Source organism: Poeciliopsis prolifica, unplaced genomic scaffold (genome assembly GCF_027474105.1).
Source record: "Poeciliopsis prolifica strain line A6 unplaced genomic scaffold, Auburn_PproV2 SCAFFOLD040, whole genome shotgun sequence".
NCBI classification, from domain to species: domain Eukaryota; kingdom Metazoa; phylum Chordata; class Actinopteri; order Cyprinodontiformes; family Poeciliidae; genus Poeciliopsis; species Poeciliopsis prolifica.
Genome location: NW_026562415.1, coordinates 4,190,411 through 4,211,931, shown reverse-complemented (window position 1 = coordinate 4,211,931; position 21,521 = coordinate 4,190,411). Strand labels below are relative to the sequence as shown.

The following is a 21,521-nucleotide window of genomic DNA, read 5'->3' as shown; positions in this document are numbered from 1 at the left end:
AGGAGCTGTTGCGTGTCCGTTTGGGTCATCTGGCCAAAGACTGCAACCTCAGCCGGTTGGGGGCAGCAGACCAGCAGCACGGCTGCTGGTCTGCTGAATGGAAACCGGGTGGCTGGTCTTCCCCCACCCCTGGAAACGGAACCGAACCTTCGGCTTGTAGTTTGCACGGGGCTCTCTGCAGCTGCAGAATATTTTCAGTCACCCGACGCGTTTTTTGGGGGTGTTGGGGGTTCCCGTTTTCTGTGTTATTTTTAGGATTTTGGAGAAGAAAAAGTAAGAAAAAAAAAAATTTTTTTTTTTTGCATGTGGCGGCGTCGTTTTCCTGTAACCAAATCCCACACACACACACACACACACACACACACACACACACGAAGTGCGCGCCGAGGCGGGGACGTTTGGCACGCTTTTACGCGCCGGATCCGCCACATCTTGAGCGCATTGCGCAGCAGCAGCCAGAGCTCGCCCGCTGAAAGAAGTTCGCGCGTGAACAAAGGATCGGCTCAGCAACACGTGTCATTAAAAAAAAAAAATCCTAACACGCATCAAGCTGCATTTAGGGGTAAGTGGATCCTCGCGCCTCGCGTTTCCTCCGCGCTTTCGGGGGCAGGGTCTTGATTTTGGACTGGAGGGGGGACCACAAAAGAAAAGTTGCGCAAAATAACCCTGTGCGGTCATTTCTTGCAGCGTCAGGAACACACCACGTCACTCTGTTCGAGAAACTCCCCCCTTTTCCTCCCCCTACTTTCAGCTGGATCACCATCCACCCAACGGTTTGGAGACGAAACGAGGCAGAAAACGGCTCCAATCATGATGACCGGATTTCGACTCAGCCTGTCGCCCCTCAAAGAGCCCCTCGGCTTCGTTAAGCTGGTTGAATGGGTGAGTCGGATGCGCGTTTGTTACATCTGTTTTTTGTTCTTATGGAACAGGGAGGTCCACAGACCCTCCTTGCTGCTCAGATGTTCATTTTGGAAATGCCTAAATGTGCGCAGAGATCAACAGTTTAAATGCAAAACAAAAAAGAAGAAAAATAGGCAAACTGAAGCCTTATTTGCACCTGAAGGTGGAATCCAGTTCTTGTCTAGTTAAGTTGCATTGGCCCCTTTGCATAAAAGTGCAGGCCTTACAAGAACTCAGTTAGAGATTAATGCTCATTTAAGCAATAATTTACCCCTGAAAAGCAGCTCTGGAGGTACAGGAAACACGTCGACCTTTCTTCAGAGGAGCAGAAGGTCCAGTAATCAGACGTGCATGAAGTGAATCCAGGTATTTTTTCTGTTTTCTCATGATATCCACATTTACACACACACACATACACACACCGAGGACCACAAAGCAGCAGTCATCTGACTCAGGATAAGGCAGTGTGTGTATGTGTGTTTGGTTTACATAAGCTTCATTTAACACAATGGATTTGCTTATTCATGCTCAGTGTGGAGCAAAAATGATGAATTGGGTCAGTAAACACCCACAAAATGTTTTCTTTTTTATTATTATTTATTATTTTCCCTGGGAGGCTGAATCAGTGCAACACCTGGTCAGGTTTTGGAAAAAAAAAAAGTAAACATGCATAATGTCTTCCTGTTCCCAGGAAGCAAACTTTTTAACCTTTTTGCTAAGTGTCAGTCCAAGAGAAGAAACACAACGGCAAGCAAATTAAAAGAAGCGAGCAGGAACGAGGGTTTGTAAAGTGTTTCTCATAAATGAAGGTTTTGAGTGGCTCTAAAGTGTGTGTGAGTGATGTGGTCATCATCCGTGAGCCGTAAACAGGAAGCAGTATTTCTACCAGGAAATGCTAGAGCTCTCCACTGTTCGTTCCATTTGTTTGTGAAAAACAACTTTCTATTAATTTTCCTAATGTGAGAAATGGTCATGTTTCAAAAACGTTCAAAACAAAACAGTAAAAAAAAAAAAAGTCATACTTTTGTTTGTATTTTATTACATTTATTAGATCAGATGCCAAGTTTTCTTGACTTTTTCTCATTGGGGATGTTGACAACAGAACTCTTTTTCCTGGTAGTTTTCAATTGTGACCAAGTTTCCTAAAAAGCAAAGTGGCAAGAATAGAACAGCAAAAAAAAAAAAAAAAAGACAGGAAGTGACGGAAAGGGGCGACTGGGAAAACATCTGGAGTGAAGCATAGCAAGGTGAGAGCATGTAAGCACTTTGAGTGTGTGTGTGTGTGTGTGTGTGTGTGTGTGTGTGTGTGCTGATGAGACAAAAATGAAGAGTTTTTCTTTTCTGTTTTCTTTTTTTTTTTTTAAAAGAGCTTTACCGTTTCCACATTCTTTTGGTCTTTTTAATGAAAGACACTTCCTGCCTGACGCAGCGAACGCCTTCCAACACCTTTCTGTGACTTTCAGTTGAACAACAGCCGAAACTTCAGTGAAAAGTGGCCAACATTAGCTTTCCTCCCTTCATTCAGTGAGTCCTGTGATGTGAAAGAAAAGAACATCTGCTTTGCAAAAAGAAAAACAAAAATCTTGATATTTTGATAATTCATGTCGAGCCTTCTGACTTTACTGGATGCTTAACATGAACCCTGGGAGACAGAAACACGTAGGATGTTGGTTCCTTAAGTCTTTCTTATCTCAGTGTAGGTCCAACTGGACAAGGTATAGCATGGCCTGCATAGAGGTGAACTTCACCTGTGAACTTTGGGGGACTCTTTACGAAATGTGGGCCTGCCTTAGCGCACTCACTCACTCGAACCTAAATGTTGTCGTCTATTAAACGACGTCTCCTGATGAGCAGAGTCAAATGCTTTGCTGAGACGTGCACAGCGCCAGTCGCTGTTCAAATCACTAAATGTAACGTGTTGTCGGCCCAGTTGAGCGTTTGTCAGTTCAGTCTTTTTCTCCCCCATCCCCAAACCACATCCTGCTGGTTTTAATGGAGGAATATCATGGCTTTTCCAGGCAGCCCTAAAACAAATTCTGGGTTTCGCTCCAGGCATTCCAGTTTTCCTATATGTCTCCCCTGAGATGAGCTGGAAGGGACTCTAATCAGATGCCTGAACTGATTTCGATGCAGAGGACACTGAGTCTGCCCAAACTGCTCGCCGTGTCCCGAAATGACTCCATTTACGACCTCTGTCTTTGAATTTGCTGTCCGCGGCTTATGAGCACAGGTTGGAAAGTAGGTCGGCCGATGAACGGACATCTTCACTCGTCCTTTGTCTTTTGGTGCAGTTCCACCTTCGTCTCCGTCAAACAACAGTTGACTGTTCCTGTCACAGCAGATACTGTCCCGTTACAACGGACAGCGCCAGGGTCCGGCGCCAGCACCAAACACCTCCGCAGCCTTTGAGCTTGAAGACAAAGGCTGCGGATACTTACATGAGTGTGATTTCTCAAGGTTATGTTTTGAATAAGTTTGTAAAATCTCAAACTTCTTTTTCCCACGTTGTCATTGTGGCGCATTCGTGTGTCGGATTTTGAAGGCAGAGATTAATCTAATGCAATCAGGAGTTAAAGGCTGTGGGTACTTTCAGAGCCACTGGAGCTGCAAAAACTCTTCGGAGAAAAAAATAAATAAAAAATTGTATTTTATTAATTTTCTTTTATATTACTGCAAAAATATTTTAACATGATTTTCTTCAGGGCCACAAATATTTCCTCTTTCAGCAATTAAAAAAAATACATAAGTTAAAATAAAAACAAAGTAAACATATTTCAACTTGTACTTTTTAAAAATGATCAGAATGTAAAGATAATAAATAGCACCTGGTTTTATTTGTATGGTAACATACGGAGAAAGTTTTCCCCCTACATCCTCGTCATTGCTGGTGGTGGCGCGGCGTAACATCGGCGGGGCTTTGGACGAGCTCGAGTTATCGTCTGTGCGCTCGGGGAAGGCCTGGGCAGAGTGGCAGTCGCCCTGAAGACAAAAAGAATTTAGCCTCCGCCGGGTTTGAGAGGGGAGAATTAGTGTCACATGGTCGGCAAACTGAATCAGATGCTTTTTCTACGCAAAGGAATTTGACGGCTGAATGGGAGCTTAAGTGAAAACACATTGGCAGAAAATGTTTCAAATATTTGGATTTTCATCTTTTTTTTTCCAAAACAAAAGCTCTGCTGAAGCGCCCAGTGCTATTGGCACTCTTTTTATTCTTTTTTTTAAATGCATAAATAAAATTCAAAAGATTGATAAGTGGCTCACAAAGATTGACACGATTGATAAGATCTTTTCAATCTTATCAAAAGATTGATTAGATGGAGGATCCGTGATGCTGTGGGCCTGTTTCTCTTCCAAAAGTTCTGAGAAACTTGCCAGAGTGAATTACATCATGAACATAATGGGACATTTTAAATAATAAAAAAAAGCCAAGAAAAATATCTACATATAAAATGACATTTACAGAAAAAAAGAGGACCTAACCAAAACAACAGTTGGAGTAATCAACATTTTTCTGAGTGAAATTGTACGACTAGAAAAACAGAAAATCGGATTTTATTTCATGCATCTTCGGCAGGGATGTGTATGTGGTTTTACTATTGCAATATGTTAATTTATTCCAGCAGTGTCAACATATTTTATTTTTGGCTTAATCATTATTTAACTATTTTCTGATGCTAGCGTGAGCAGCGTCCCTAATGCGTGTGTCTGTTTTCCGTCCTCGCAGCTCACGGCCATATTCGCTTTCGGAAGCTGCGGTGGATTCTCGGGTACGAACGTCGTATCTCTCTTCTGTGGCGGTGGTGTGAATGAAACCCTCAATGCCAGCTTTCAGTACCCGTTTAGGTATAAGTCTTCGATACATTGATGCTTCTGTTTATGAATTCTGCCATAGAAGCATTGATTAGAGATTTGTGGCCAAATTCCAATCTCTGTATTATTTTTTTTTTTTGTAACGCCTGTTAATATTAATTTGATTCTGATTTTTCTTAATATCTGTAAATAGCATAATTCACCTTCTGGTCATCAGTGCTCATTCATTACTTATAGTAGAAGCAGAGGTGATGTCACATTGTGTGAGGTTTTGCTATTTAAGAACAGTCCCCTGAACTGTCCTCTGTGTCATGGACAGGCTGAGCCAGGTCCCGCTCATCGATGGAAACGCCACTATATGTAATCACTCTGTCACTACCACGCACCTGACGGGAGACTCGTCGTCCGCCGCGGAGTTCTTCGTCGGCATTGGAGTTGTGTGCTTCTTGTACAGCATGGCGGCTCTGCTGGTTTACTTAGGCTACATGCACGTCTACAAAGACTCTGACTTCGGGCCTATTTTTGTGAGTAAATAAGCTGCACAAAATTACAATGGTTGACCACATCTGGTATTGTATTGTGAAATTCTTGTGTCTCTAGGGTTGACTTTTTTGCTTTATTTTTTTATTTTTTATTGCTAGGACTTCATCATGACGGCAGTCCTGGCCTTCCTGTGGTTGGTCTGCTCATCTGCCTGGGCGAAGGGTCTGCAGAACGTCAAGGACGCCACGGACACTGACGGAGTCAGTGGCACGCTGGCTATCTGTAAGGGAGGGAACGTCACGTGTGAAGTCACGGACTTCGCCAACATGCGGACGCTCAACATCTCCGTGGTAAGAGGAAATGCATGCAGGCAGCTAGTTTGTACTACTTTCAGTCATCAATAAGTGAAGCCATCAATTAGTTGTAGAGCAAATGATTAGTAAAGTCAGGTAATTTCAGTCTCTTTCCTAGCTTAATATTATTAATATCTATGAATTTTCTTGTTCTGCTTGTGTATTTGCAGGTGTTCGGCTATCTCAACATGTTCATTTGGGCCGGCAACGCCTGGTTTGTTTACAAGGAGACTCGCTGGCACTCCCAGAAATTCTCCTCCCAACCTGGACCTGGAAGACAGCAGGTTCCTGCGCCAATTTAACCCCAGTGCCCACTGGTTGTTATGCATAAGAAGGAAAGGAAAGTCAAATATATATGAAGTATTGAGCTTTTTTTACATATCTAGAAAATGTTCTTGATAGAGGTGAGACTGTTGGAGCCTGTTATAGGTTGGCCTTTTGCTTGTGCGAACGTTGCACGCAGCCGTGCTGGCATTTTGCAACCTAAATGACTTGACGTCGGTTTACTTCTTGCACAATGACGGTCCTGAAATAATACAATCCCCATTCTGCATATGTTTCTTTGGAAAGTCTTGCAACTTAGAACAGAAGGTCTTTCTTGTATTTAACTTGTGTCAAACATTTTTACCTTTTAAGTGGGCTTCACACCATCATGCAAGCTAAATCTGCAGTAGGGGAATTAAAGCGACACCCAAATGATTTCCTTTGAATAAATGTATTCAAATCAAAGGTTGAATCACAAAATATCTGTAAATAAAACTGTTTTACCTTAGGGCTTTTTTCCCCACATTTTCTCTAATAAATGTGATGCCCTATTGTTTAGCTATACATAAATGAATAGAAAACACTAAATTGCATTTAGTCATAAAATCTGTGTGAAATCTTTACAATTCTGTTGCTGTTTTTACTTGAAGCATGTTCACATTTAGCTCAAAACATGGCTTTTCTTTGATGTTCTTTGAAATTCTTTGCCGTTTACCACCACCTTGTGGCAGGCGGTGGTAAGTGCAACTCCTGAAACTTTCACCCAATTCCCACATTCAGCCATATTTATGGTTTGCTTTCAAGCTTCAAAAATGACTGCGTCAAGTTGATCGAAACTCTAATATCAGGAATCTAGGTACTTCTATGGTACTTAATGTGATTGTGAGTTTTTTAAGTACAAGAGAGGCTGATGGAGATGCTCTGTTGAGTTGGAACCAAGGTACCTTTTAAAGGACTAAGAAATCCTTCAGAACGTAGTAATAAGATCTTTTTCATGACATTCCAATTTTCATCTTTCATATTTTGCAAAACACATGACATTCTGCCAAAGTACTATTTGTTAAAGTTCATTTTATTATTATCTGTTGTCCATTTGCTTAATTCTTGATGTGATACCAAACATGTTTTTGTACTTTGTCTTGAGTAAAATATGTTTTTGTCTCCCCTATGTAACCGAATGAATAGTTGAAAAGATAATTTCATTGTATTTGTCAATAAAAGTGAATGGATTTTTTTTAATTGAATTTCCTTTGTATCTGATGGCGTTGGCTTTTATACATGCACTCTTTCACCTTCCGTTTTGTTGCACAAGTTTTAAGAACGTTCTTAACTTTTTGTGACGACGCTAGGTTTTACGTCGGCATCTTTGTGACATAAAAACTTGTCCTCAGAGTGAACAGTAACACAATCAATTCAGTGACATGACACAAAATGAAATCTTTTGCAGCCTCTGACTGAAAAGATGCCAGCTCCCCTGATCCTGCAAAGCATCGCTGCACGATGCTGCCACTTCCATAATACGCCAATGGAGTGTTCAGTGGTGTTCATTTTCCGCCTATACTCGAAAGCTAACTTATGGTGTCGCCTTCTTCAGCTTGTTTCCTCTACGTGACTTATTGCAAGCTGCAAACGACTGTTACAGTGACTTTGTGCTGTCCAGTGCAAACCAGAATGTGTTGTTTGGAGCCTTGGGTTTGATACGCCTACAGCCAAAGAGGCTGTGTGTTGTGCACAATGGCTGCTTTAAGTGAAAACCTAGACGGTGTGAAGAATTTTATGGTTAGTTGTACTTTCTAGTACATTATTTAATAATGATTCATGACCGATCTCTTGACTGTGATAGTTTTCATGTTTACAAGTATTTTTGACGAGCTATTTTTGAGATGAAAAGGCCTTGAAGGTGTTTGCAGGAGCTTTGTGTGTGAAATGTCGTTTTCTCATAAAAGCTTAGTGAGAGTCGATGCGAGTTATAGCAACACATCATTTCCAGTATTGTGTCCGCCACTGAGCAGTGGATGAAGATGGATTGATTAATTATACAGCCACATCTTTCATCTGCTCTCATTGAAGTTATGCATTAGTTCGCATTCACATGCAATATCCATGAAGTAAATTAAAATTTGTGTTTGTAGTGTAACAAAAGGCAAAAAAAAAAAAACTTATTAGGGATATGAATACTCTTGTAAGGAACTGTATGACCACTCCAGTTGTTTTTAATATATATAATTTTTTGTTATTGTGGTCATTGATAGAAATAGATGGCTCTGTCTGAAGCCCTCGTTGTGCTTCACCACAGCTCGATGTTGCAGAAAATGTGTTTTTAAGTGTAGAAGATAACGCAGCCATCTATAGACATTGCGTCTAATGTGTGGAACTGGCCTTCATAAACTAATTATTGTCATTTCCTGACTTTCTCGTAATCGTCAGCCTGTCTGCATCGAAATTTATGCTGGTAGAAAACAGGGCTTGTATTAAGATGTTCAATCTAAAGTAAAAGTATCTTTTATCATCAGTATTACTTTTGCAACTATTTTACTCAGACTAAATCAGCCTTTGCACTTGAAGTTTCTACTCATTGCCACAAGAGGGCAGTGTAGGGTCATCAGCTCGTCTTGCTGAACCGTCTGAAGCCATATTACTCTGCATGTATATATATATATATATATATATATATATATATATATATATATATATTTGTTTTAGTCAACGGATGTAATGATTTAGCTCCTACTGTTGTGATGTAATAAACTTAAATAATTACTTTTGTTAAACAGGGTTTGGCTTTATTAGTTTTCCTCTTCTTGCTTCTCCAATAGCCAGCAGTGTTTCATTCATAATTATACAAATATATTTTTTTTCAGCGTTTGTGTTATTGCTTCCATTGTTCACTTCACCAGTCAGACCGCGCTTTGATGTTACTTCTAACCTTCAGTTTTTAATCACATGTAAGATGTAAGTTCTCGTTCTGCTGTTTAAGAATTGTTCACTATTTTTTTTTTTTTAGCAATTTTATTACTCCTACACACAAGCAATCATGAACAGTGCTACCCCAAATCACAAGGCTTATGCCATCATACTTTACATTAAATATTGCTTTACTTATACCTTTCTCTATAAGCTATCATTGCATTGTGTTAGAAAGTCAAGTTGGCCTTATAGTGGCGTTTCCTTTGTACATGAATGGCTTACATTTGTTCTAAATCAAATTAAATCTTGTTCGGCCTTTATTACATATTTTTCTTAATTGTTGAAAACGTCACAATTATGTAATAATGCCAAGTATTGTGGATTTAAAGATTCAACTATTATAAACATTTCAAATCTTTTTAGAACTCATGTATAGCCTAAGCATTTTAACAGTAAAGCAAACTAATATCTTAAAGAAAAGAAGAAAAAAAAACAGAGAGAGGGAGACAGACTCCCACTGATATTTGCAGCAGAGATAATCTTCAGTTTTTCCTATAATTTGCTGACAAATTCATGTGTCATTGATAACATAGCCCTGAAGTCATGCAGTTCACACCTGCAATTTCTTCTGCAGCTGGTCTGAAAGACCAAACCCTTTTTTCACTCCAGGGCATTAAACTTTAAATGATAAAATCAGAACTAGCTGATCGGTAAGAGAAAATGCACAGATGAAACTTCTTCAGGAAAGGGACCTTGGATTGGTTCTTGCATGCACTTAAGGTTTTATTTTTTTTTTTTGACAGCTCAAATAATTTTGACAATTTTGTCAAAATTGCAGAGTTAAATATTTTAGTTCAATTTATTTGTGTCAAAAAGGTGGTTTATGCAATATTTATTAAATCAAGTCCTTTTCCATACCTTCATTTTTTTTTTACTTTAGCTCTTTTTCCCATGTAGTTCCATTGAAAACAGTGTTGAACTTTTCAACTCCCCAGCAGCTCCCCCATTTGTCGCTCGACCGCTTGATCCGCCGGAAATGACCGACGTGAGCCGAAACTTTCCGACAGCGACGTCACCATATCTCGTTCTTTCGTTTTTCGCCTGCTGCGTGCGAAGAGAGAGAGAGAGAGAGAGAGAGAGAGAGAGAGAAAAACGGCTCTCAGCAAAGCAACAAGAAGGAAGAGCAATGGCGACACTGGATCGCCAAATACCAAGTCCGGATACCTTTTTGTGCGAACCTTGGTCTTCCTTCGTCAGTGCGACTAAATTACGTTTTGTTGAGAGTAAGTTGGCGCCTCGGCGGCGGTGTTGTTTAGCTGACAAACTGTCGGGGAGTGCGTGCTCCAAACTGTCTGTGATTGAGTTGAGTGAGAGCTCCTCCACCATTCAGGGTCTGTCAGAGCTCAGCAAAGTAACTGTCAGAAATATTACTACAAAATGCAGTATTAATAGCTCGCTTTGACAGCAGCGCACATGCGCGTTCGCCGAGCTAAGCGTTTCGGTGCCGAGTTTGTGCCTCTGACGCGCTCAAGTCATGACGTGCTGAAACTGTCCAGCTGTAAGTTTGTTAGCTTTGACAGATCGACTTGGTGCGAGGAAGCTCAGGCTCGCGCTAGCAGGCTAATGCTAACCCCTGATAGCCAAGCCTCGGGAGCTGCAGGGCTCCATGCATGGCCCCCCGAAAGTTTGTCGCGAACGCTGCCGACGTGTTTGTAAGCGGACGTTTTGTTCACGCAGACGCAGCCTCGACTTCGGAGAGGGACGACGCCGACTCTTGCCGCCCCGCCGAAGCCGCGAAACTCGGCAGAAACGGTAGGGAACTCGCGCGAGCAGCAGCAGCAGCAGCGCCGTCACGTACCACACGGTGATGGTTTGTTATTGTTTTCACAGCACATGCATGGCAGCGTTTACGGCTCCATTTTTAACCACTTCTGTGAGAAAATACTGCGCATATATATGTCGGTGTTCACTGCAGTTTCAGTGTTTGCACACCTTTAGTTTTGCGTGATCCTCATTGGTGATTGTTATGGTATATATTTTATTTAATTGACACAAAACTGGGCTTATTGAGTGGTCGTTTTAACGGAGTTTGGTTTCCCTAGAGACAAGATTTGTAATTCTTCATTTAATTGTGATATATCATGTTATTTTTTATTCGGATCTTATTTTTTCTTGTATGTTTTTGCCAAAGCATGACTTTTATTCCCTGGTTGATTTTTTAAAAATTAATTAAGATCAGCCTATAACAATTTTAACAGAATAGTACCAATAAACATAAAAGAAAATAAATGTTTGAGTGCAATAGTGGTTGATGCTGATCATTTTAGGAGGAGGGAGAAATTTCAGCCATATTGTTACTCCTATGATGCTTTGAATTTTATTCCTACTGATTCCTAAATAACCTAAAGGTATTATTCAATATTGGAGATGAGAAACATATTTAAATACCAATGTGAGTGAAACTGCAACCAGGCAGGAAGGCCCGCTTGGAACATATTAAGCTGTAATACTTCTGTCTGTCCTTCAATACTACTTTTTAATGACACATTTGGCCCATTAGGTTATCTTTACTGTCTGTTATGGCCACAACAAATATAGATCTTGGTGAGGATATTGTGATGATGGAAATCAGAGTAATGGCAAAAATGTGGTTCAGTCGACATTATCCCAACAATATTGCCTTGCCATGTTTTCTTAATGTCATGCAGCCCCACTGAGTATGTATCCAAAATAAAAAGCATTAAAAATGGTTTTAAGAAACAGCTTGAAATGTTACCAATGTTACCAATTAAGACAAATTAGTTATTATTATCATTCCTGTGGTTTGTATGAATCAGTTTGATATGTAATGATCCTTTCATGCAGTTAAAAGATGAGATAAATTACTTGTAAATTAGCAATGGAACTATATTAAAATAGTCCGTAGTTAATTAATTGAAACGAATCCCATTTTAATCAAACTGTATAAACAAAATAAGCAGCCTTTCCGATTCAAACACTGATAAATAATTGAATAAATGGACATGAGCTCAACATTTTGTTTTTGACAGAACACAAACATAACAGCCCTGATTAATGCCATTTTATTAAGCATGGTCTCTATTTAACTCTGTTTAGTTTTGCCATATAGACAGTGAAACATTTTACCTAACACAATATTTGGCTGACTTAATTTAAATTTATTCATCCTAAAGTAAATCAAACGTGGCTATGTTAGACTAGACAGGTAACGGGAATAACAAGCAAAACGAAACAAATTATATTCATTTTAGGAGGAATCATAATTATGCAAATAATGTTTACATTATTTTGCCAATGCGTATTCTCAGAAATTGAACCAGCAAGACCTAACAGACCAAAAAAGAACATGACTCTTTTTTTATATGTATACATAATTTACCAGTCAAGAGATTGAGATCGTTTTGGAGTTTGCAAAAATGTTCAAAAAAACTTAATTTGGGGAAAAGTGGCAGATAGCCTGACTAACTCAGCAGAAAGGTCTACTGTTCTGTGCAAAAAGCACCTAAAGATTACTACAAATTTTAGCTTGTTTGTCCCATAACTTTAAAGCAAAGATAACATAATGCTATCGTAATTACAAATAGTTTAACTTGGCACATGTAGGAATGGTTCCTTTCTTTCCTGATTTGAATTAAAGCAGTTGGAGGCAATTGCAGGCCCATCACATGCATCCTCAGTATTGTATTTAGTGTGATGGCTCAAGCCACTCGTTTTAAATGTTAGATGAATGTAGGCTGTTTGCATGGACTGTACGGCTCGGGGGAGGAGACAAGGGGGTACCGTCTCACTCCAACCTCCTGGGGACAGACCAGGAGGAGATCCTCCACACCTCACTACACATAAATACCCTGCAGGAACATCATAGGCTTGAGTCGTCTCCCTAAAAGTTCGAGTGTGCCACAGTACACACACACCCCTGGTAGGAGGACGGTGACGCATGCTTGGAGCCGGGGAAACTCTTCTCACTCTTGCTGGTCAGATACCAGCCTCCCCTCTCCTCCTACGCACGCTCGCATGCCTCGTCTCTCTCTTCCCTTCTGTCGGAGCAAGACTGGAGCGCTGCCTCCAGAATCGCTGATCTGCTGGCAACATGAAACCACGGCCTGCTGGGACCGATATGCAGACACAAACAATCAGGGTGGGGGGAAAAAAAAATGTTTTATGTATAAATCAGTATCCAGCAGAACTGCGACCGATTCGTGATCAAGACGTGGCTTTGACTTTTGGCGCCTTTGCCCTGGCAGAATTTAGAGAGATGGCACGGGGGCCAGTTTGGCTGTAATTGATGTGCAGCGCGGGTGATTATCACTATCTGCCTCTTTTTTGTTTTCAGGCATACACACGGCGGAGATGATGACAACCTAGAGAAACTTGGCCTGATTAGACATATACCCACTGGCATGATCTCATTACAACTAGACAGCGCTCTAATGTGGCTATTTATGGGTTAACGTACCTCTTTAGTTCATGTCATTGAGACCATTACGCTATTATTGCAGCGCTGCAGATGGCACCTCGGCTTACAACACAGGAAAATGGCCCACGTTTTTGTAGGTCGCGGCTCTGCGCCATTTCCAGCACGAGTGATACTGTGTTGGGTCGACGCAGATGAGAGTGTTTGGAAAGTGGCAGTCTGAGAATTAGTCATGACGTGAATGCTACATGTTCAGTGCCGAAATTAGTCATGGCATCCTTGTCGGCCTTAAAGTCCAAAAATAGAGCGACGACATTTGAGGAATTTTGTTAAAATTTCTTATAATGTCAAATATTTCAGATATGACTTTGGATAATTTACATTTTCTTGAAGGGGGAAAAAAAACCTCGAAATTCATACATTCAGACATATTCATTTACAATCGGTTTCAATTGTAGTCTTAAGTTTTGTTTTAAAAACAATTATTGCTAGTAACTAATCTTATCAAACTTGGAAATACTCTTGCACTCTGGACTTTGTGTGTAAACAAATATGCATTGATTTTTACAACACATTTGAATGGTTTGATGGCAAACATTTAGTACATGTGCATTGTTTCCATGAAAAAGGAAGGATTAAGAAAAGCTTTTGTAGATACTAATTAAATTGACAGATTATAAAACGTGTTTAGTGAAACTCAAAATAGTTTGTCCAAAAAAGCCCAACTTTTTTTTAGCTACTATATATTAACAGTTTGGGAGTGGGGGGAAAGACTCCCTAAGAAACATCCTGTCCTTGCAAATTAAAGGTTTGTTTCTAATCATTTTTTTTAGGTATCTTTTTCTTGTGATTCTCTTAATGCGATTCAAATCAGCACTTCATGAATATGGAAAACGTATGCTGATCATTAAAGTGCAACATACTGGGAGGAGGATGTGCAAATGTATTGGCTTACCACACCCAGTGTGATTTGTTAAACCAGGTTGCAGGGCCTGTTCCTGCGTCTAAATTCAGCGTGTTTGAAAGGCAGCTGCTGTTTGACACAAAGATGTCTGTGGTCACTGTGGCAGGCAAGAGGCACAGAAAACAGTACTTGTAAAATATTTGTCACGTTTAAATAATTCAGTATAAAAATAATAAAATGTAGAATGAAAATATCCTCCTGATTCAAGGGCGCAACACTCCTCTACCCCCCTTCATGTCTGTCCAATTGGAGCGCTGATCATCACCCATATGGCTTATTTTATAAGTTATTTTCTGCTTTCGAAAAGCAGAAAATAACTTATTTTGTCCCAAAACACAATGGGAAAGCAAACCACACGGGATGGGGTTAAAAACAAAACAAAATCTGCTTTTGGTCTGGACCAAGACTTTCCTGATGTGAATTCACCCATTCCTCTGTTCTTTGAAAAGGTAGCATAAACGTGGCTTCTTGTGATTGTGAGCGTTGCTGTGGAGCATTAGCCAACTGCTACTTCTCTTGTTTACTCTGTCGTACCAATAATTATCCGGTTTGCCTGTTCAAAATACAGCTCTAGTCAGAACTGTAACCTCAGCCTGAGCATTACCCTAAAGTCTTCAAATAACTATGATATAAAGACTCCCGCAGCTTCACCATTTTTATGTTCATATGCTCAATGAAACGTTCTTCCATGTTCCTTTTACTCAAACCTGCTTTTTTAGCTGTGATAACTGTTATGTTTCTTTTTTTTTCTCTCTCTGAGCGCTAACTTGCAACTGAAAAGTGAACAAAATCCATGTCCACCTGGTGAATTAGGTTTGTGTCACTAAACATGCTTATTCACCAGTGTCTAACTGTTGTAGCAGTTTCTTTTCTTGGCCTTTCTTTTCATTTGGCAGAACTGAGAAAAACACATAATTCAGGGGACAGGAAAAAGCACATCGTTTGCATTTGATTTGGCAGATGCAAAGGAAATTGGTCTCTTTTTTTCCCCCCTCTCCCTGCCCAGGTTCTTTTATACCAGATCTTTGGACCTAGCCATTTGCAACAAATCTTATGAGAGTTTCTCTTTTTGTTTTTTGTTGTTGTTTTTTCCTCTCGGCCTCTGTGCTATCCTTTTGAATATTACTTACTTTGCTCCGAAAAGGATCACAGAAAAGACCCAAATCGAAACGACCACTTTTTCTGTTTTTACCCACTCATAGCAAAGATATAATTAATTCTTGACACCCAGGTTGTTGCTGCTTTCTTCACCGAGGGGTTTTTCAGTCACTGTGCGCACTCGACTCCCATGTTTCTGTCAGTACCAGCTCTAACCAGACCAACTCTGAGCATTTTGTGCGTTAGACGCGGCTCATTGCTGAATTCAGAGTTTGAACTGTAGCTAAATTAGAATTGAGTTGAAATTTGTGGTGATATAGTGAGGTTAAATCGGGATATGAATTGTGGGGTGGCTCTGTGCAGTTAGTTGTGCAAAGGGCACATTACTGTGAGTGTAAACACAAACTAGGAAGCCACACTGCAAGTAACAAAGTAAACTCGGACAGAGATGCAAAAGAAAACTTTATTCTATAGTGAGACTGTTGATTGCATTGATGCTGCACAGAAAAAATAAACAATAGTTGATGCGACTCTGAATCTGTATATTCTTGTCAGTGACGAGGTTTTGGTCGTTTCAACTATTTTAGCTGCAAAAAGAAGCTTCTTCCTTTCAGGCTTCCATGTAGCAGTTAAAAAAAAAGCTCAAATATTACACATTTAATTCAATTCTATACATATATTTTGAAGTTTGCATTACATGGGCTAAACCAGTGTAACTTCATGCGACCTCTTGGCAGTAGAGCTTGCTTATTAAAATCACTCAACCACTTTTTCCTGGAGCCGAATATAGAAAATGACTTAAATCCACCGTGTGTCCAAGCTGACTCGAAGTGAATTGACGCATCGTCAGAACAAAACGTCCCTCGGCGGATGGCTCCATTAGCAACCAAAACTAAAAAGGTTCAAAATGGCTAAGGGGTGAAATTTCTCTTCAGAATATGATCATTTGATGTTGGCTATTTTTTGATATGCCTTTGGGAGAAAATGTCTATAGCTGATGCATTTTTCATGGGTTCAGAACCATTTCATTTTTATACGTTATCCGTACCTTCTTGTTACTTTCCATTAACAGTCAGCTGGCAGAAAGAAGACTCCCTTAATTTTTCACTCCATGATTTAAAAACACAGCGCATATTTATAAAAAAAAATAAAAAAAATGTTTTTTTGTACGCAATGAATAATTATGGCAGTTCTAAAAGTAAAATTAGATCCAACCCGATACTATCAAGGTATACCTAAAAGAATGGTCAATGACTGTATACAGCTAAAAAAAAAATCAAAGTTAGGTGAACCATGCTGACAAAGCACGTCCGTGACATCATAGTTCTCAAAATTACTTACTCTCACCAGCCCTTAAAGTTGCATTAAGATTGCTGCGACGTTAAAATGCGTCCAGCTGACCGGGCCCAGTCGGTATGTGACCGTCCTGATGGTGTGAACGTAATGCAGTCGCTTCTGACCTGATAAACACGCATTAGCGCTTTCATTCACACGCTCTTGAAGATTGGCATCACATGCACATTCCGTACGTACAAGTCAGTAGCGTGGTACAGTCCAGCCGTAAGACTCTTTGCCAACAGACACTTAGCATGACTCTGTCTTAGACCCGCAAGTTGACAGCAAACTCGCCAGTAATGCAGGGTCATCACAACACGAACAGTCAGCCACAGACACCCACACACACGCCCCCCTACACACACACATCTCGGACGCAATTTTATTTTACCCCCCTCTTCCTTCTCCTCCTCCTTGCATGCTTACTCAAACACGCACACCTCCTCCCTGTGAGTGTGGCTCAAAGCCTGTGCTAATAAGTACTGTGATTTCTGTCAGCAGAGCTTGTTTAGGTTCTGGAAGATTAGCTTCTGGAAGCTTAGCCAGAAGAGAAAATAGCTGCTTTTAAATGGACATATTTGCGGGGTGTTTTTTTTTTTTTCCCTTCTGTATTTGTTATAAGCTTGTGTTTTTCTTGAGTGGGTGGGAGTGTCTCTTGTAGCTTGAGGGATAATGATGCTGGGCTCCATCCAGAACAGTGTTCACTTCTAGCCTTCCTTTCAGAGGACAATTTGTCACTCGGCTGCTTCTTCTTGAGGTAAGAAGACTGTAATCAATCACTTATCTCTTGTTGGCTCTTCTAGACAGCCAGGAAAAGTAAAGGATACAAGTTATCAAAACATCATGACGGCCTGGCTGTGCAGTCTTTGGAAAAGCGAGCAGACATGGTCAATGCTAGCTAGTAGCAAGAAGCGCTAAGTCAGCTGTACCATCTACAGCAAAGTAAAACAAAGAGTATGCAAAGTTATAGGCACCCTAACCCTTTTAGGAAAGAGACAAAAACACAAGCATTGAGGCATGGGTTGTACTTTCTATGAGAAATCAGGACAAAAAGAGAAACTCACCTAATGCTTCAATTAGCAAGTAGTCAATTGAAGAGTGAGTTAAGAGTACTTTCTACGAGGAGGAAAAAAGTCCCTAGAGAAAATGTACATAAAGGGAATAATTGAAAGACATAGTTAAAGGCAGAAGCCGTGTCCTAGGAGTATGAATAAGGAATTAAAAGCAGTAACGGTTCTGTCAATGTCTTCATTCAGAAAAGAAATGAAGGTTAACAAGGGATCTTTGTGTCAGGCATAGTTTCTCTGGACAGCAAAAGAGAAAGTGTGCAAAGTTAATAGCAGTATTAGATCCATGCAGAAAAAGAGAAACGTTTTAAAAAGAAAATGAGTCTGAATTACTTTTTTTTGTAAAAGAAAAGCTAGTTAATTGGAAAGCAAACAAAAGAGTAAGTAGCTAATTATTCAGCTGGTTATCCAAGAGAAAAGAAAAACTGGGAGACAACCAAAATGAATAAATTTATGTCACGCTTGTTATACTCTTATCAAAGTAGCTGAGGAAATTCAGTATAAATTTTCACCATTATTGTTGACTGAGTGATTCTTTCTATTCTCATTATCGCACGCAGCTTGTATTTTGGAGTTTGGAAATTACAGAAATGTAAGTAATCAAGCTAAATAATAACGTTTGTTTTCCAAAGGAGAGGGTTTTTGGTTTAGAACTAATTGGAACAATAAAGTACGAGGAGGATGAACTCAGGCCAGCGGGGTGATGCGTTTTACTTTAAAGAAGTCCTCGAAATCTGTTAGTCTGCTTCGACGTTAAAACAAAGCAACGCGCTGCTGCAGGGGTTCCAGAGTAGCCATCAGCACAGTTTGTTTTATCAGTTTGTTCCCTTGAGTCAGGGTCTGTGATGCTGCTGCCTCGGCAGGTGGCTTCCGAGTAAACTGCGCTGTCATCCGCTGACTTATTGAACAAATAGAACCTGTTGCTGCTGCTGCTGCTCTTTATGTAATTCCCTCTTGGTTTTGCAGCTCCCGTGTAAAACGGAACACACAAATACTTCTTTGCCTCCACCATAATATGTTTATGGTGACATTCAATAAGAACATTAAGTTACTTAACAAGGACAAAAGCAAGCAGTAGGAAACAATTCACCTCTAATTTGGAAAGATTTATAATCTGGAGCGTACAAAACATATTTGCTGAAGCATAAACAAGGATCTGATCCACGCAGATGTATTCAGCTGCCGACTTGTACAGTTTCGGTCTTTCTCGTTGTTTTGCACAATTTCTTTTCTTCGGTGATTAACTACAGCAGCAAAGTAGGTTGCTATGGACTCCTGCTTTCTGCTCTAATTGTGAGCTTCAGGGTAGCTCCTAGTTTTGCACCTTTTTGTTTTGTTTCTTTGCTATTTAGTAACCAACAGCGCTGACAGTTGACTACAACTTTCCTTTGTTAATTCTTACCACATTAGAACGGAATGTTGTGTTGTTCAGAAAGTCGAACATAAAACCATTTGGGCTGCCCATGTCAATGAAGTTAATATTTAGATTGTGTTAGCTTCTGCTGTCCAGAACATTTACTGTTTCACTTTTAGAGATAAAGTAGCCAACCTTTTCAGGTTGCTCTGAAACTGCTTGTATCATTAGCTTGTAGCATTAGCGCAGCCAGCCTGTGTCTTCATTAGGCATTTAGTTTTTTCCTATCCATCTGCCTCAATTGGAAAGTACCTTCAAACAACGGATTTGTTTTCCTTGTCGGCTATTATTGTGACACCTCCAGTTGGTATGCCATGTTTCTTCTTCCTCCCATATCAATATGGCGTCTTATTTGTCTGTCTGTTTCAGAGATGCTTGTCTGCACCCATTTTCCTGCTTTGGAGGATTTTTGTCTTGTTGTCTGCCATGTCTGCAGTAAGGTGGTGACTCCTCAGGGCATCCTCACACATTACGGTAAGGCAAAGACGCTGAAGGCCAAACTCATACACATTGTGCTATTTTTATGTTTACTCTGCCAGCTTATGTTGTGACTACAGCTCACAGAGAGGCCAAAACACAAACACACACACACACACACATCCGCATACTTTTGAATAAACTAGAAATAACATTTATTGTCCATGTGACGGTCAACTGGAAGATTGTACAGTAAGGGAAAATGTTCAGCATAATAAAAACAAACGGTTATTGTGCAGTTATTAAAAATAGCTCCAATTCAAAGAAATGTGCTTTATGGGAAGACAAGACACTTAAGGCCATATTCATACACTACTGAGATATGCTCTACACACTCACACAGAGTGTGACAACCAGATCGATACAATACCTGGTGATTATCACTCCAAACCGGTAATTTATGTAAGCGCCCAGGCGCCACGCGTTTATGCCCTCTAATAATCAGCAGCAGGCAGACGAAAGCTGAGAAGCACTAAATAATTTACAGGTGGAGTTTTGTAAACAAGTGTTTTTGTCTAACAAATAGGTACACCCTCTAATGTGTGCCTTCTTTTATGATAGGTCTTTAATAATCACTGTGGTGCTTTCTGCTGATGTGCTTAGAAAAGTATTTCAGTGCATCAATATGTAAAAACAAATATTATGTGGATGGGGAATGTCTAAACAGGATGTTAGCGGACAGAATCCGCAAACTTCAACGTATTGTCTACCTTACATAAATATTTTAGTGATAGGGTAGGTCTTCGCCAAACAATCCTGAGATATAGGTGTTGATTGTATTGAGCTCTGGACTTTGACTAGGCCATTTCCTTGTGGCTCTGGCAGTTTTAGGGCATTATTTGCCCCAACGGTGTGAATAATTAATTTTTCAAAGTTTTAAATGGGTAGAATTTCTGAAAACCCTGTTCTTCACTACCATCAACTTAAGGATTATCCTCGTCTTTGTTTTGATTGATCATATATAATTCTGAGTGGGGAAGAGGACGGGATAGACACAGGGTCACGCTCTGTGAACACACACACAAGCAGGTTGTTTCCTCAGCATGGACAGCAAGGCAGCCGGCGTTTCACACACATCCTCACTTTCTGATTCTCAGCAGAAGGAGGTCAGCACTATTGTTGGATACACACTCACAAATAAACTCCTTGCAACCACTGTTCTCTCTGTACTCCTGTCCCCTACAGCAACCCCGGTGCTCCCATCACTCCACTCACTTTACTCTTTTTGGCAGAGCTTCTGCATGGTTGGGTGACAACAGGTCTGAAGCACATTCATGCACATCAACGCTCGCAGTTGAGCAAGGGAAACATCCAACTTTTCCTGTTAAAGTGAAGTGATTCTGGAAATTCTGTAGCAAAAAGACATTTTATCATTTCAAGCCAAATTCAAGCAATTTGATTGCTTTAGCCAGATACCTCTTGGTTTCTTAAAAACAATATTATGGCATGTAAAAATGCTCCATATGACCTCCCCTTTAAGATCCCTTTAAGAGCTCACCTAGTTTGGATAGTTTCATGATACACGATGTACTTCCTTGTATTGTGGCGCATCCTCACATGCGCCGTCGATCCCCGCTGGGGTTTGACTCTAAATGTTGTGACCCACATAGGCGTCAGATTTTGTCTTTGTGTTTATTCATCGAGGGCTTCGCTGCTGTGCTTGACCTGCACATCAGAGCAGCTCAGAGGTTTTACAGCTACACACTTAAGGGAGGGGCAGGCTGGCTGCCTCAGGGCATCCCTGCCTCCTGGCTCTGCATGCATCGTTTGCTGCTCATATCTGCTGCTTTGGAACATCGGAGGGATCTGAGGCCAGTAGATGTGTGCAGATGATGAGATTGAAGCGAGAAAATGGAGCACGGTGAAATGTTTGTTTCTAGAGTTTATTCCCTGTCCCATTATCTAAAATATCCATCTGTCTGCCAGTCACCCATCAATTATTCATCTGTTGCTCATCTATCCATATGTTGATAGTAGGCCTGTCGCGATAACAAATTTTGCTGGGCGATTA

The 21,521-nt window shown here is 40.4% G+C and overlaps 2 protein-coding genes and 1 long non-coding RNA gene across 6 annotated transcripts in view; 2 read left to right on the top strand and 1 right to left on the bottom strand.

The window, feature by feature from the left end:
- The first annotated feature begins 354 nt into the window (after window positions 1–354).
- On the top strand, window positions 355–7,057 carry sypl1 (synaptophysin-like 1). 3 transcript variants are annotated; one of them, XM_055054819.1, is made up of 6 exons: window positions 356–562; window positions 688–882; window positions 4,628–4,746; window positions 5,033–5,237; window positions 5,355–5,546; window positions 5,720–7,057. In XM_055054819.1, the coding sequence occupies exons 2-6, from the start codon at window positions 811–813 to the stop codon at window positions 5,849–5,851; spliced, it is 720 nt and encodes a 239-aa protein (XP_054910794.1). In that variant the 5' UTR covers window positions 356–562; window positions 688–810; the 3' UTR covers window positions 5,852–7,057. The 3 variants fall into 3 exon arrangements, with proteins under 3 accessions (XP_054910795.1, XP_054910794.1, XP_054910793.1); XM_055054820.1 differs by having other exon boundaries at window positions 355–882; window positions 4,628–4,670; XM_055054818.1 differs by having other exon boundaries at window positions 356–882.
- On the bottom strand, window positions 5,355–10,388 carry LOC129375608 (uncharacterized). The gene is made up of 3 exons (XR_008607653.1): window positions 9,945–10,388; window positions 9,639–9,824; window positions 5,355–5,476 (listed from the first exon to the last, which is right to left on the bottom strand). It is a non-coding gene; the product is annotated as an uncharacterized LOC129375608 (long non-coding RNA).
- The window catches only part of atxn7l1 (ataxin 7-like 1), a 28,314-nt gene continuing 16,642 nt past the window's right edge, over window positions 9,850–21,521 (top strand). Inside the window, exons 1-3 of one of the 2 annotated variants that reach the window (XM_055054813.1) lie at window positions 9,850–10,003; window positions 10,458–10,532; window positions 19,403–19,507. In XM_055054813.1, the coding sequence (XP_054910788.1) occupies window positions 9,907–10,003; window positions 10,458–10,532; window positions 19,403–19,507 (277 nt within the window). In that variant the 5' untranslated portion in view covers window positions 9,850–9,906. Of the gene's footprint in view, window positions 10,004–10,457; window positions 10,533–17,267; window positions 18,212–19,402; window positions 19,508–21,521 lie in introns of those variants that run through there. The other variant, XM_055054811.1, reaches the window with a different exon arrangement.

What these genes read in the sequence shown, in the direction of transcription:
- sypl1 (XM_055054819.1), top strand. Translation starts at nt 811, where the DNA reads ATGATGACCGGATTTCGACTCAGCCTGTCGCCCCTCAAAGAGCCCCTC. An exon ending in TCGTTAAGCTGGTTGAATGG is followed by an intron (nt 883 to 4,627) that starts GTGAGTCGGATG and finishes CCGTCCTCGCAG; the next exon opens with CTCACGGCCATATTCGCTTT. An exon ending in AGCTTTCAGTACCCGTTTAG is followed by an intron (nt 4,747 to 5,032) that starts GTATAAGTCTTC and finishes TGTCATGGACAG; the next exon opens with GCTGAGCCAGGTCCCGCTCA.